The following is a 14,180-nucleotide window of genomic DNA, read 5'->3' as shown; positions in this document are numbered from 1 at the left end:
ATTGGATATTAGGAAAAGCTTCCTAGTTGTCAGGATAGTTAAACACTCGAATAAATTGCCCAGGGAGGTTGTGAAATCTCTGTCATTGGAGATTTTTAAGAGCAAATTAGACAAACACCTGTCAGGGGTGATCTAGATAATACTTAGTCCTGCCTTGAGTGCAGAGGACTTGACTAGATGACCTCTTGAAGTCCCTTCCACTCCTATGATTCTATGATAACACGACCAACAGATATTAACTCTGACGCTCTGTAGCCTGGTGGTTAGGGCACCAGCCCAGGAGCTTGAGACCAGTTTCAAGTCACTGCTAATTCAGAGTGTTCAGGGATGAAAAACTCTGCTCTTAAGGAGTGTCAAGAGTCAGTCTCTCTCTCTCCCCACTTTCCCTCCAACCCCAATTCCATGTTTGCAAAAACTTCCAAAAGGTTTTATTTTCATTCCAGTGTGGAACAAAAAATGTCAAAACCCAAAAGTTACTACAAAACAGAATTGTTGTCCTGTGGACTGCTCAAGTACTGAGCTAACCTTTCTTCTTGCCTATCTGTAACAGGGGAGTTGCTTTTATTTGGTGGAGGTGACTATATTTGGTTGTTATCTATTGCCTGTTCTTTGCTTATAAATTTAGAACTACATACCATCGCTAAATCCCACAGTAGAACGTCCAGTAGTATCACTTGGATTTGTGCTAAAAAAATCAGGGCTTGAATGTGATTTATTTAGTTACTAATCTTCTAGTTATGGTTTGTTAATGCCTTATTTTCTCATTTATATATTGATTATATATATGTATTTATTTAAAACAAGCTTAAACTTTAGAACTACTTACTTTTTTCTTTCTGCATTTCTTTCCCTGTAGCAACTCCTAATTCCTCCAGGATCTTCACTTTCACTCATCTCATTCCATCTGCTAAAATGATCAGCAATGACATAGTTAATGCTTCATTTAAAGTGTCATCATTAGTTAACATCCTATGAGACTGATAGGGTAGTGTAGTCTATACTTCTAAGCCATTGTTTCTGGCTGTCTGCAGACTCAGGAAGATAACATTGCATCAGTTTACAATTGGTTTAAGTTTTCTATGGTTATCTTTGCAACCCTGAGGTTAGAAGCTCTTTTCTTTAAAAAAATTAGATTTTGCAGAAATTAAATATTCCATCAACACCACACAAATACATCAAATGACCTGGACATTTGATACCATTGATCTACGAGATGCCTGTTCGATGCTTTCCAAAAGAGAGGAGGAAGCCACATCACGCACTAAGTTGCATCTGCCATTCCTCTTTTCCTGGTCCCAGCTCCATCACTGTCTAGAATGGAATTTGGGGTCTACATCAGTGGAATTGGTATTTTGTTGTTTCAGGAATTCAAAAGACGGATTTGACTTCAAAGAAGTGACTCAAAGAGAAATTCCTAACATACACTATAGTGAATCCTTATGGAGGTTTGCCTCATTCAGATGAAGTGTTTTCCTTTCTCCAACAGCTCCAACAAAGGCACAGCCTTCCCAACCTGAGTAATTCCATTGTGGGTTCCAGTTATTTATTTGGCACAGCTCACTTCTTGTACATCACTGAGTAAACTTACAACACTAAACAATGACATTTGTAGAGTGCCCTATTAATGTAGTATTTGAACACCTAACAGACAATGAGTTAACTGTTGCAACACCCCTCTGAGGTAGGTGGTGTTTTCCCTAGTTTGCAGATGGGGAAACAAGCCACATCAATGCTGCTGCTAGGAGCTCAGGCCATACCTTTCCTGAATCATTACTCTTGCCTCAGGGTCTGATGCCCAGTTTGAGAGTGTCAGGATCCCAACAAGGGCAGTCAGGGCCGAGGATCAAAGCAGGGGCAAACCTGAGGCTGGGAGTAGCAGAGGAGTTTGTAGTCCACTCCAAGCCAGGATCAATAGGAAGGATCAGAGTCTGAGTCAGGGTTTCAAGAGGCAAAATCCAAAACAAGCCGAGGTCAAGCCAAGAATTCAAGGGCAAGGAGCAGGAACTGTCTTGACAGCTACAGAAGATCCACACTGTTGCCTGGATATTTCATGGAACACCCCTGGGGTTTATATAGGGGAAGGGAGCTGATTAGGAGCCATAGGGCTGCTGGCTGTAAAACCCTTGAGGGGGCACTTCCAATGCTCTGTGTTCACAGCAGGTCATGGGAAGTGAAGTACAAGTGGGTTACAGCCACAGCTAGGTGGTGGTCTGGAGCTGCAGCTGCCTGGGAGCTCTACAGGCCTAGGTTCTAGACCTGTGGAGCCTTACATTTCCCTTCTTCCCCAACTCGGGGTGCTCCCTATCAGCCCTATTTTGGCAGGATGGGCCTCATTGAAGGCTGCTATTAGGTTGAGGGCATGGACATGAGACACAGGCTCCCAGGATTGCTCTCCTGAGATGTAGTTCTCCTAGTCTGTGAGGTAGCAAAGGGAGATTTGAGTCTAGTATTTCGTGGCCTCATACTCGTGTGTCCTTGGACCCGCACTGGAGAGGGTTATGGTTGACCCCAGTGAGTAAAGGGGTTGTCAATATAGGATTTTAGCAGGGATACATGAAACACTGGATGTATTCTGAGGAACTTGGATAACTGGAGCTTCACAGTCACTGGGTTAATTATCTGACTGATGGAGTATGGCCTGAGGTATCGGTGGTCCAGTTTACGCCGTGGCTCATTTTTTGCGGAGATTTTTTTTGCTGAGAGTCACACTTTTTGCCCAATAGTGCATGCCAGGCCTTCCTGGTACCAGTGGTCAGCGTACTGCTTGTAGTCCTCCTTGGCCAATGAGCCTTGTGTCCTTCTTGGACCTCATGGATCAGCTGCACCCAGTCAGCAGCTGCAGGTTTGGTAGAGTTGACAGGTATGGCTCAGTGGAGATGGGGGTGGAAGTTACAGATTGCATAGAATGGACTCTTCCCAATGGAGACATGGTCAGTGGTGTTGTAAGCAAACTCCACTTGAGGTAAGAGGCTTGACTAGTTGTCCTGGGTGAAGTTTGTGAAGCAACAGTAGTATTGGTCTAAAACTAGATTTGCTCGTTCAGACTGTCAGTTTGTGGGTGATAGGCAGTTGATGTGTAAGTGTGGACCCCAAGCAATCATACAGTTTCGCACCAAAACTTCTACACAGACTTGGACCTTGAGCACTTATGATCATTCCAGGAGTCCTTGGAGATGGATGACATGAGTCACCAGGAGCTGGGCTGTCTATTCTGCAGAGGGCAGGTGTGTAGTGGGGACAAAATGGACCATTTTTGTCAGTTGACCATGGTGAGGACTTCAGTGCCCATTAGACACAAGGAGCTTGACTATGAAGTCTAGGGTAATGGCTGGACAGGGTCTCAGAAGGCAGTAGGGTACCAAGAGGTTTTGAGCATGGCATCTTAGTGCGGGCACATGTCTCACATGAACCAGCGTATGAGTGGATTGCAGTGCACTTTTGGGGCCAGCAGAAGGAATGAGTGGCCATACAGAGAGTCTTGAAGCATCCTAGTTGGACTGCTAATGGTGTGTCATGACAGAGCCATAGTACCTCTAACTGAGGGGGGTCCCCAGCAGAACGTACAAGCAGCCCTTGACATTGAGCAAGCCATCCTGGATCTGGTGGTGCCCCTGGCTTGCTCTCTCGAGGCTCCTTCCCTGTCACTGAACAGATCAGTGACATGAGGTCTTGGGGAATCATAACATCCAGGACGTTCTGGGGCTTAAGAATGCGTGGAGACTTCAGGTGGGGGGGTTCTTGGCTGGCAAGATATTCCTCTTTTAAGGACAAGGCATTGGTGGTCTTGTTCTGGGTCCCCAAGTAGTGAGTGATGGTGAAACTGAAGTGTGAGACAAATAGAACCCAGCAAAGCTGCCTTTGGGTCAATGCTGTGGCTTGGCAGAGGTACTCTAATTTTTTTGGATCCATGTATACCTAAACTAGGTATCATGCATCCTCCAGATAATGGTGCCATTCTTCAAAGACTGCTTTGATGACAAGAAGCTCTTTATCTAGAATTTTATAGTTCTGTTTAGCCAGAGTTAGTGTTCGTGAATAGTAGGCTCAAGGATGGAGGTGCTGTTGGGGACCATGTCTTTGAGAGAATGTAGCCCTAATTGCCACATTGGAGGCATCAGTCTCAATGATGAAGGGTTGTGCTGGGTCAGGATGGGGCTCTGGTAAAGTTGGTCTTTGAGCCTGCAGAGACCAGGAGAAGCGCTGTCAGTGGGGCTGTTTGGCCTGAAAACCCAGAGATGAAGCGCCTATAAAAGTTAATGAACCACAGGAAGCACTGTAGTTCCTTGATATCTTGGGGGGAGCGCCCAGATTTGTACCACCTCCACCTTCTTGGGTCCATTTGGAGGCCATTGGGAACAGGAAGAGGCTGGACCCTGCGTCTGCTGGAGTTTGTGCAGAGCCACCTCTATCGAGCAGGCGTGGTGGGGATCATCAAATATGGCAGAGAATACTTGGAGGAAGACATCCCAGTTCAATCGCATTGGCCTCGCGCCTTGGAGTAGGGGTGAGGCCCAGTCCAACACATCTCCCATCAGGTGGCAAGCAACAAGTCCTGCTTTCGCTTGGTCAGTGGATTAAGACTCGAATCCGGAGCAGAAACAGCAGGCAACATTGGGCAGCAACCCTCCTGCATTTTTGACAGTCCCCCTTCCATTTTTGACAGTCCCCATTGAAATGTTCTGGCAGGGAGACTAGGTCTGGACACGCAGCCGCAGTGCATGTATGTCTCATCCTGCAACTGGGCCACCTGCTCTCATAGCATCTGGTTGTCTGCAGAGTGCTGTACCAGCTGGGCCCATAGAGCCCTGTTTTCCTCATGGAGCGGGGTGTTCAGCCTGCACAGACCTGGGTTCTCTGTTTTGAGCTGTTAGATCATTGGACTCGATGTGTCGGGAGCTCCTCTTGGGAGTGGCCCATTACTTCCAGGTTTCCTCAAGGGTGGGCCATCATCATGGGCTACGGTGGTCAAGAAACCCTCAGGATCCCAACAAGGGCAGTCAGGACCAAGGGTCAGAGAAGGGGAAAACCTGGGGCTGGGAGTAGCAGAGGAGTTGGTAGTCAGATCAAGGCCAGGTCAAGTCAATACCAAGGGTCAGAGTCCGAGTCAGGTTTCAAGGTCCAAGTCAGGAAAAGTCCAAATTAAGCTGAGGTCAAGCCAGGAACTCAAGGGCAAGGAGCAGGAATTGTCACGGTAGCTACAGTAAATCCGTGCTGTTGCCTGGACACTTCCTGGAATGCTCCTTGAGTTTATATAGGGTAGGGAACTGATCAGAAGCCAGGCACAACTTGAGGCACATCTTCGCATGGTCTATGGCCACAGCAGGTTGTGGGAAGTGGAGTGCAAATTGGTTACAGCTGCAGCTGGGTGACAGCCTGGAGCCGTCAGCTGCCTGGTCACTCTACAGGCCTGGGTTCTAGACGTGTACGGCCTTACAGGAAGAGCAATTCTGCAATTACTCTTTAGTTGATACCGTCTTCAGTACCACCTCCTTGGAGGTCCTCATTGCTTGCCAGTCTCCCTAGAGGGGATCTGTATCGAACCTACTCAAAAGAGAAAAAAAAGTGATTCATCCATAACTGGAATTCATCAAGTAGAACATCAGTACAATTGCCCATTCCCCGCATCTTCCTCGTCGTCGTACAGATGCTGAAGTGGAAGGAACTGAAAAGTGTGGCAGGGCTAGGCCTCATTATATAGTCTTGCATGGACTGTTCCACGGCTTGAGGCAAGGTCTCCCCCCCCCCGAAACGGTCGAAGTTTTCTAGAGTATTCCAGGCTCGTATGGTATGCACAGGCACATTCAACATAGTTCTTGAGGAACTCCAGTTACTGGTGAGCCATATGTTTTTGATACTACATTGCTTTTCTACAACAATGTTACAGTAGGGTTGGCTCTGCAGTGCAGCTTTGTTTGGTTAGTAAACTAATCATGCAGGACCCAAAAGAAGAGGCAGAAGCAGAAGCTGTGTGTCGTACCAAGGTACAGGTTTATAGTCACTTTCCTAGCAACAATCATATAGTACATCAGGGGATGTCACTAGTGCACACTTGAAGCTTTCACTGCGTTTTGGAACCCAACTGACTGATTCAGGAGTGGATGGTTAACCGTACAGGATGGTGTCAGTAGCACGTAGTATGAATGTGCTCATCACTAAGCAAGCCTGTGAGTTTTCAGAGTATCTTTTTACAGGTAGAATGCACAACGAATGGTATCAACTCTCATCCCATTACTGTGTTGTTAATGTTTCTTTTTTGGGATTTTCCTCAAGGCCATGTTTGAACTGGTCACTTCTGAAGCCTCATACTACAAGAGTCTGAATCTGCTGGTATCTCACTTCATGGAGAATGAACGTCTGAAAAAGATCTTGCATCCATCCGAGGCTCACATCCTCTTCTCCAACGTCCTGGATGTCATGGCTGTCAGTGAGCGGTAAGACAACTGCTATTAGCCTTTTGGCTCTGTTGAGTTGGGAACAGGGTCTTGCTACTAGCTCAGATGACTTCTATTCTGGGGGGATAAAGGGGTCGGCTGGGTGAAGACTTAATCCCTTTTAAGGAGGCTGCAGTGGTACTTGTTTACCCTCCAAGTGATTTGGGTCTGAGACTTTAACTGCAGGTCATGATTAATATGAATTCTTGGTTTCTGATCTAGTTTCCTCTTGGACCTGGAGCAGCGGGTGGAAGAGAACATTGTGATCTCAGATGTGTGCGACATTGTCTACCAGCACACAGTTAATCACTTCTCGGTGTACGTAACCTACGTCTCCAACCAGACCTACCAGGAGAGAGCTTACAAGCAAATTCTGTGAGTGCTGTTCTTTGACCCTGAATTATTTGTCAAAAAATCCAACCACCAGATTTTGTATTCAAGATGTCAGCGTTTCATTTTTAACTTTGGCATTTGCAGGGAAGTGGTAAACTAGTTTGGAAAATATGAGCCCTACTCTTTCCCTGAACTGGAGCTGAATCTATTTAAACAAAACATACAGATTTAATTTTATTTGAAGGGTCAGATGACAAGGTTGAAAACTAGCAATGGAGTTGTCATTTACAAAGCGCAAGCAACACACAGTGTAAACAGTGGAGCACAAAGCTGTAAAATCTGCATAAATGTGAACTGCAGGTAGAGGCAAAAGTTATGAAGATAAAGATAGTTGTATGATCTCAGCTTTTTGGTACTGAGTCTAGCTGCAGCCCTCCTGAGATTCTCAGAAAGGCATGTGTCCTATGCAGAGCTCATAAATTCTCTTCTTGAAGAATATAAAGCCACTTTCCGCACCCTATCCTCATCCTGCACTAAGTGTAGGTGACCTGGACCAGAGGATTTTTTTCCTAAGGGTGTTCTCAGTATATTCAAATCCTATACGTTTCTGATAGCCAGCTAGAAATTTTCTTTTACGAGATCAAAATAAGGGGCCCCTAGTCATTTTTCTCTGAGCAAATGAATTAATTTCTCCTTAGCTATGATGTGGTAGATTTTTTCCAAGCCAGTCAGTTACAGATTTTGCCCTGTACATTTTAGCAACAACCATGTTAGCTAAATTCTGATGAATATGGAAGAGTACCACCCCTTTCCTCTCTCTGCTCTCCAGCTCCCTCACTTTAACCCCAAAAGGACACACTAACAGACCTACAGGATCCTCTGCTAAAAGTGAACTCTCTGCTAGGTTTGATAGACTGCTCTTTTCAAATGTCGTGCACCTAAGTGTTGAGCAATGCCTTGTGGGGCACAAGTAACACAAAGAAGTCTCAGAATATGAACAATTTGACTAGAGCAGCTGGCTGAGCCCAGAAGAGAAACAGAAGATTGCCTGGATTGTGTGACATCACTAAAGGGACTTAGGGTGGTTCCTGGAGAAGTAATTTGAAGTGCAGACTCTTCTGTGTCTGGGAAAGAATGATCAGTTTAAAAAATGAGATGATTTAGTCAAGCTTCAAGCAAGCAGGAAAACTTTGCAGTGCTTTTCTGCAGCTGTATGTTGGTGTTTCCCTCTACATTTAGCTCTATGTTTTCTCAGGCACACAATTACAACCCATCTTGGATTTGTTAATTCAAGCAGTCATGCAAACAAAAATACCCACCCACCTTATGTATAATTCTTTTGTTTAAACTTCTACTGTGCATTTCCAAGTACCTTCATTAAAGACAGATTTCAAACAGAATTAATAGTATCCTCACATCTGTGCTGTTTTTGTCAGCTAGAACTCCAATAGCATAAGCTTCCTCATAGCAGGTCCTTGCAACTGCCAGAAAGCACATCACATAGGGGGGAGTTTTCTTAGAGTAGTGCTTTTTTCATACCAGTTGGGACTTGTGAGATTCCTCATTGCAACACTGTGTTCATGCTGGCATTACCTCCACCACTGAGAACTCCAAGTCGCAGAACCCTAGCAATGCCAGATGGATCTCCAGCAGTGTGAGCTGATTTGGTGCAGTGCCAGATAAGATGCCAGGTAAGATTTTCATCAGTCAGTAACAGTTAAGACTATCTGAGATTGAGTTGCTTTAGGGCATGTCTTGTTCCTATGACTGTGTAGATTTTACCTTGCCACAATGATCCAACTGTGTAAAAATGTATCATTATGCCTCTGACTCATGTACTTGGACACACACCCCATTCGCACACTCCTACACACACAGCATGTGCTGCTAAATCTATATGTGCTACACATGTGAATCCACTCCAGTGACTTGTACATTAAGGCTATTTTTCCATCCTCTAATGCTATAAATAGACCCAAACTTAAGCCAAAACACACCTAGGCGTGTTCAGTGAATTTATTTTCTCCTTTAGTGAAGAGAGGACCAGGCAGATGCTGTCTCTGGGGAAGGGAGTAATGTGGAAAGCAGCACACACAGACGTGCCCATTCCAAACACTGGCCTGGTACAAGGAAGTGATCAAAGCACTCTCAATCTGTCTGTCTATTTTCAGCCAAGACAAGACAGCTTTCCGGGAGGTGATATCACAGTTGGAGATGGATCCCAAGTGCAAAGGCCTGCCCTTCTCTTCCTTTTTGATTTTGCCATTTCAGAGGATCACTCGGCTAAAGCTACTGGTGCAGGTACAGCTCCTCTCCGCTGTCTTCTGACAGTCCTCCTTGCTCTCTCCAGAACTCCCCTAGCCAGAGTTTTCATGTTCTCCGACACACAGACACACACATTTACATGCTCTCCGCCCACCCCCAGCCCATGTCTTAGTTGGAATCAGTATCCAAGCTAGGAGAAGCAGTATAGTATCAGGGTTTTGAAGGAGTGGAGTGAGGGTGTAGGGAGGTGAGTGGCAGTTGTTCAGGAAAGTGGTGCCATGCAGAACCAGGGATGAGATGGGACAATGCTGGTTCAGGAGATGAGGAAGCGTAGACCGGCTGGATGAAAGGTCAGGAAGGCAGAGTGATGTAGTCAGAGGAGTGTGCACACATATGGGCAGGGTGCAGAACAGCTGGATTCTTGTATAATCAGGTTTGGTGCAGAGTCAGGTCTATGGGACACTGGAAGTGGGAGATCCACAGCCAAAGGAGTTAATGGAGAACAGCCACTTAAGACGCAACTCAGTATTTTCTTCTATAGGAAACTTCCCTGCAAAGAAATTACCCAATATCCAAGGACACTATACCCACAATAAAAGTGACAACAGTCGCCTTCTCTCACACATTATCTGAAACTTCTCCACAGCAGCATCCCCTTACACTAAGAGCTAGACAATTATTTATGAGCACCAAGTGTCTCTTCACACTGCTTCACTGGTGCTTCCCCAGCACTTAACTGAAGAGCCCACCTTATCCTGGGCTGCGTGCATGTATAGGTGTTTGTGAGAATGTAGTACTTGAGAGAAGTTGTGGTAATGTACAGCTTTGGAAATCTCTATCCACAGAACAAGTCCAACAACAGTAGCCATTCCCTCACCGCCTTCCAGTGTACCATAACTCTGCCCTGGAGGGCTCCCTTCTAGTGATGGGGGGATAATTTGATCAGAGCGACATGCTATCTATTGAGATCACCAACAGCATGGCCTATTGGTGCCGGTTCTAGTGGCTTTTAATAAAGTATGTGCTTGTCCACTAGCTACTGGTCTGAGATCATGACACTCATTTTACACAAGTCACTTAACAGCCTTTTAATGGGAACAGCTTTCAGTTACTGCCAATATGGGGATAGGTCTGAAACAGCAGCCTCTTGGGGAAAGACTCCATATTCTGTTACTTATCCTGTATTTATTACTGTTGATAGTAAAATTTGGCCAAGAGGATTGCAGTGTCTGAAAAATGTTCTGTGCTATGTAGCAAGGAGAAAATTAACAGTGTCTTTGCTTCCTGTACAGAATATTCTAAAGAAAGTGGAAGAGAAATCAGAGAGGGAAACCACTGCTCTTGAAGCACACAAGGAGCTGGAAACCGTAAGTCTGGTGGCAAATTTCAGAGGACTGAGAATTACCCAGCATGTTCAGTGTCTTAAAAAAGGTACTGGGCCACATGCATTCCTGGTGCAATTCCACTGACCTCAGTGGATTTATGTCAGAGATACATTTGGGCCAGTGTGTTTCAGAATAATTGTTTCCCCTTATTTTTCCCCCAAGGGCAGACAATACTAGCAATTAATAGGCAGTAGATGAATTGTTCCGATTAAAAGACTGTCTGTTTGCTCTGGAGAAGATTCTAGAGAGAAAAGTTGCCTCCATGTTTCAGAGAATACGAATGGTTTTTGTAGGTACTTGAAGGTGATGGATTCCATGGGGAGATCTATTTAATTAGCTGCAGTCAGCCGTGGACTGTATGGGGGCTGGATTTCATCCTGGAGTACAGTGCAACTTACTTTTCTCACCTAGAATAGTAGTTTCTTTAATGAGGTGCTTTTTATGAATGCTTAATGGGTGTACTCCCATTCCCAGGAGGCCTATAGGCAGGTGTGATAGAGAGGGGAAGTTCAATTGTATTAGTTATTTCCAGCACAGCCTGCCAAAGTACACATTTTGGGATAGTCACAGAACATGGGGAAGGCCTTGTGGAATCTTTCACTTTGGGGGGGTTGGAGGGGGGTCAGGGTCCTCTGACTCTGTCTATATGTGACAGTACTTGTGATGACTTCTGTGCTAAATGTTTAGCCATCCTGAAACTTTCTACAGCTGTTTGTTGGGGATAAGATTTTCCAGGGCCTTTGAAACATTTGACAGGTGCCATACCCTTCTTTATTAGTAGCAGTCTGTGGTACTTAATAAATCCTGGATTATGATTTAAATAAAATATAATGCATTAAATTTAAAGCTGTGCTAAAATGTCAGCTTTCCAGTTGATGGTGCAGTGTCAGATTTGTAAAAACCAAAAAGAAAAGCCTATGTAGGGCTTTCAGGTATGGCCTGGAATAGTCAAGGAAGCTTATTGGCTGAAGATCATTCAAGATAAATCAAAGGCAAAGATCTCTAAAGCTGACAATGATGTTTTAGAATATTCATACGACTATATTTTTGCATCCTGCCTTCCAGCAAGTGCGAGGGCCAGTTGTTTTTAGATCATACCCTGAAGCTGTTGCTCAGAAGTCTACAAGGATGGTTAAGTTCACCATGAACACAGATGATCATTGCTGTACCTGTGTCAATGACTGTCTGACTTGGTCCATCTTACAAATCCCTGTAGCGCAGTGGCCCACTTGCACATTTTTAAGTTGTGGTGTAAGGCTAAACCTCCTTTATCTGTGATTTGGTATGTATTGTTATGGCCGAGCACACCAGATGGTGTTCTTATACATAATTATACAAGTTCTTTGTTTACTATGTGAGCAAGTTTTTTGTTGTTGGTTTTCTGATGAATTTCCTATGGGGCAGCTGTGGCAAGCTTCGCGGGGGTTTGCTCTCCACCTTCCTCTCTCTTTTCTTGAGACAGAGTTGCTCCCTGTGAACAGGGCAGTAGTGTTTGGGCTGAGATCCCTGGAAGAGAGCATTGTCTGCAAGCTGGTTTGTGACCACATCTGTTCCAGTTAAACAAACATGTTGCTCTAAGAATATAAAGACTTCTGCATTGCTGATTTCTCTTCAACGGGAAGCTTCAGGGCAGTCCCCCACATTTGCTACTTCTTGACAGAGAAGTGACAATATCTTATGAAACTAATCCTTGCCTTCCTTCTCCTCCATATGAAGCTAGTACTGCAGGTGTACTTTTTGGATTGAATGTACAGGAAGAAGAGAGGTGATTTGAGCATTTTGGGAAATATAGTTTGATTATAGCTGTTGTACCTGCTAGAGACCAGAATATTGGCATAACAATGGAGTCAATATCTGAATATAGATTAGATAAGTGCCATCTGAGCCCTAAATATAAATCTTTCCTAATAGATCTTTTTCTTCATCTGTAAGTGAATTTAGTGGTGGTGAAAAGAATTAGCTGGACAGCACCAAAGACGGATCAATATTTATTAGTCTGTTCAGTTATAGCCAATTTACACCAACAATTCTGTATAGCAATACTTGACACTAAGAATCTGCATACAGGATGATCTTTTTCTGTGTATGCCTCATTTGGTGTCTTACTTCCATAATTGATGGACATTCGGCTAAGAACAAAGATTTTTACAGAACTGCATGTTAACTGCACCTCAGCATTATGCATTTAAAGAAACCTATATAGATGAAGAATTTTATCAATCTTTTGTATTCTTTTAGGGCCCAATCCAACTCCCTTTGAACTCAATGGAAAAACTTTTCCTGTGGAAGCTGGATTGGCTCTTTAATGTTACTGTTTCACTTTTGTAATATGTAAACATTTTGTTGTTGTTCTATATGAAAGTTTTCTGAAATTAAAAAAGCCTGCTAACAAGATTGCCAGTTAGTATCTCCTTTTGTACATTATTATAATACTTACACTATGGCGCTCACTTGTGTAGAAAGGTCTTGTGATTCCCCAACACTTACCAGGTAATCCATGGGAGGAGAATGCTACAACATTGAGTAGACTTCAGTTTGGAGTCAGACCTTTGGATTGTTCTCTTTTCCCAGGTGGTGAAGGCATGTAACGAAGGCGTCAGGAAGATGAGCCGAACGGAGCAGATGATTAGCATCCAGAAGAAATTAGAGTTTAAGATCAAGGTATAAGTACAGACTGGTAACCCCTGTGGAGATAGCACAGATAATATCGGGGTGTTGCAGATACCCAGAAGATGAAGAACAGTGACCAGTTATCATTTTGGTTTGTGACTTGCTCAGCATCAAATAATGACTCTGTGGCAGGGGCAGGGACAGAATCCAGCACACCATTCATCTGTCTTAACCATGAGACCATCCACTCTCTTCTGGCTATCCCCTGCCTAATCCAAGACACACTTTCCAACTTCTGCCACAAAGGAGGTGTGGGCCCTGCAGACAACAGCCTCATTCACTACCCAACCCAAGGGCAGGTCGATCCTGTGTGCTGAATGAGGCAGGGGTCCTGTGGAAAAAGTAGTATGTGATCATGTAATTTAAGACAGTATCATAATGCATACACACAGAAGGACTGAATCAAAGCTGCACAGGCAACCTTAGTTCTGGCATTTCCTAACTATGTAGTGTTCGACTTTGTCACCATAGTGCCTGCCTTTTAACCCAATTTTAAACGAAATTTCTTAAGGTTTTAAAAATCACCTAAAGAGAAATTCCATCCCATGGAACTATATTGACCCCCTCTCCCCCCCAACGTGGGACATCAGCAGGGTCTGGGCCTTCCCATCCACAGCACAGACCTTTACCACTTGATCTAATGGAGTAACTAGAAGAAGTAATCAACTGTTGTCTTCTATTTGGACAGATCGCTAGGGGAGTAGGGGAAGGAGATACTTGGCCAGTGGATTTCACAGCTATTTGCTGACAGCAAGGGAATGTAGAGACTCAGGACTCGTGGGCTTAATTCCAGGTTCTGTCGGGCAGTGTACTCGAGTGGTTATAAACCCTTCTGCCCCTCTGCCTATAGCTTGTCACCCTCTGCTCCTATCTACTCTACCCAGTTCCTGTCTCCCCTCTCCTTTACTTCTATCCACTCCCCAGCCAATCCTCTGGCTCCTTTCCTATGCTGCTGCCCCCCGACTCCTGTGCCTCTTTCTCCCCAACACCCCCCACCCGGTCTCCCACAGTCCCCACTCCCCCATCCCCGCACTTTCTCTCTGCTTTCTCTTTCTCCACACTGCCTGGGTGCCAGCACTTCCAGTGCTAAGGCTGC

The 14,180-nt window shown here is 44.7% G+C and overlaps 1 protein-coding gene across 2 annotated transcripts in view; it reads left to right on the top strand.

Annotated features, from left to right (window-relative positions):
- NGEF (neuronal guanine nucleotide exchange factor) overlaps window positions 1-14,180 on the top strand; it is a 75,941-nt gene that overhangs the window by 48,702 nt on the left and 13,059 nt on the right. For both annotated transcript variants that reach the window (XR_010918143.1, XM_067538810.1), the window contains exons 7-11: window positions 6,271-6,431; window positions 6,654-6,806; window positions 8,936-9,065; window positions 10,322-10,396; window positions 12,986-13,075. Coding sequence is in view for 1 of the 2 variants with exons in the window: in XM_067538810.1 (XP_067394911.1) it covers window positions 6,271-6,431; window positions 6,654-6,806; window positions 8,936-9,065; window positions 10,322-10,396; window positions 12,986-13,075 (609 nt within the window). In the remaining variant the exon portion in view is untranslated. The remainder of the gene's footprint in view (window positions 1-6,270; window positions 6,432-6,653; window positions 6,807-8,935; window positions 9,066-10,321; window positions 10,397-12,985; window positions 13,076-14,180) is intronic.

Source organism: Emydura macquarii, unplaced genomic scaffold (assembly GCF_026122565.2).
Source record: "Emydura macquarii macquarii isolate MOO-44397 ecotype Brisbane River unplaced genomic scaffold, CSIRO-AGI_Emac_v2 contig_499, whole genome shotgun sequence".
NCBI lineage: Eukaryota > Metazoa > Chordata > Testudines > Chelidae > Emydura > Emydura macquarii.
Note: the sequence above shows the minus strand (reverse complement) of the source record. Positions and strands in the feature narration are given on the sequence as shown.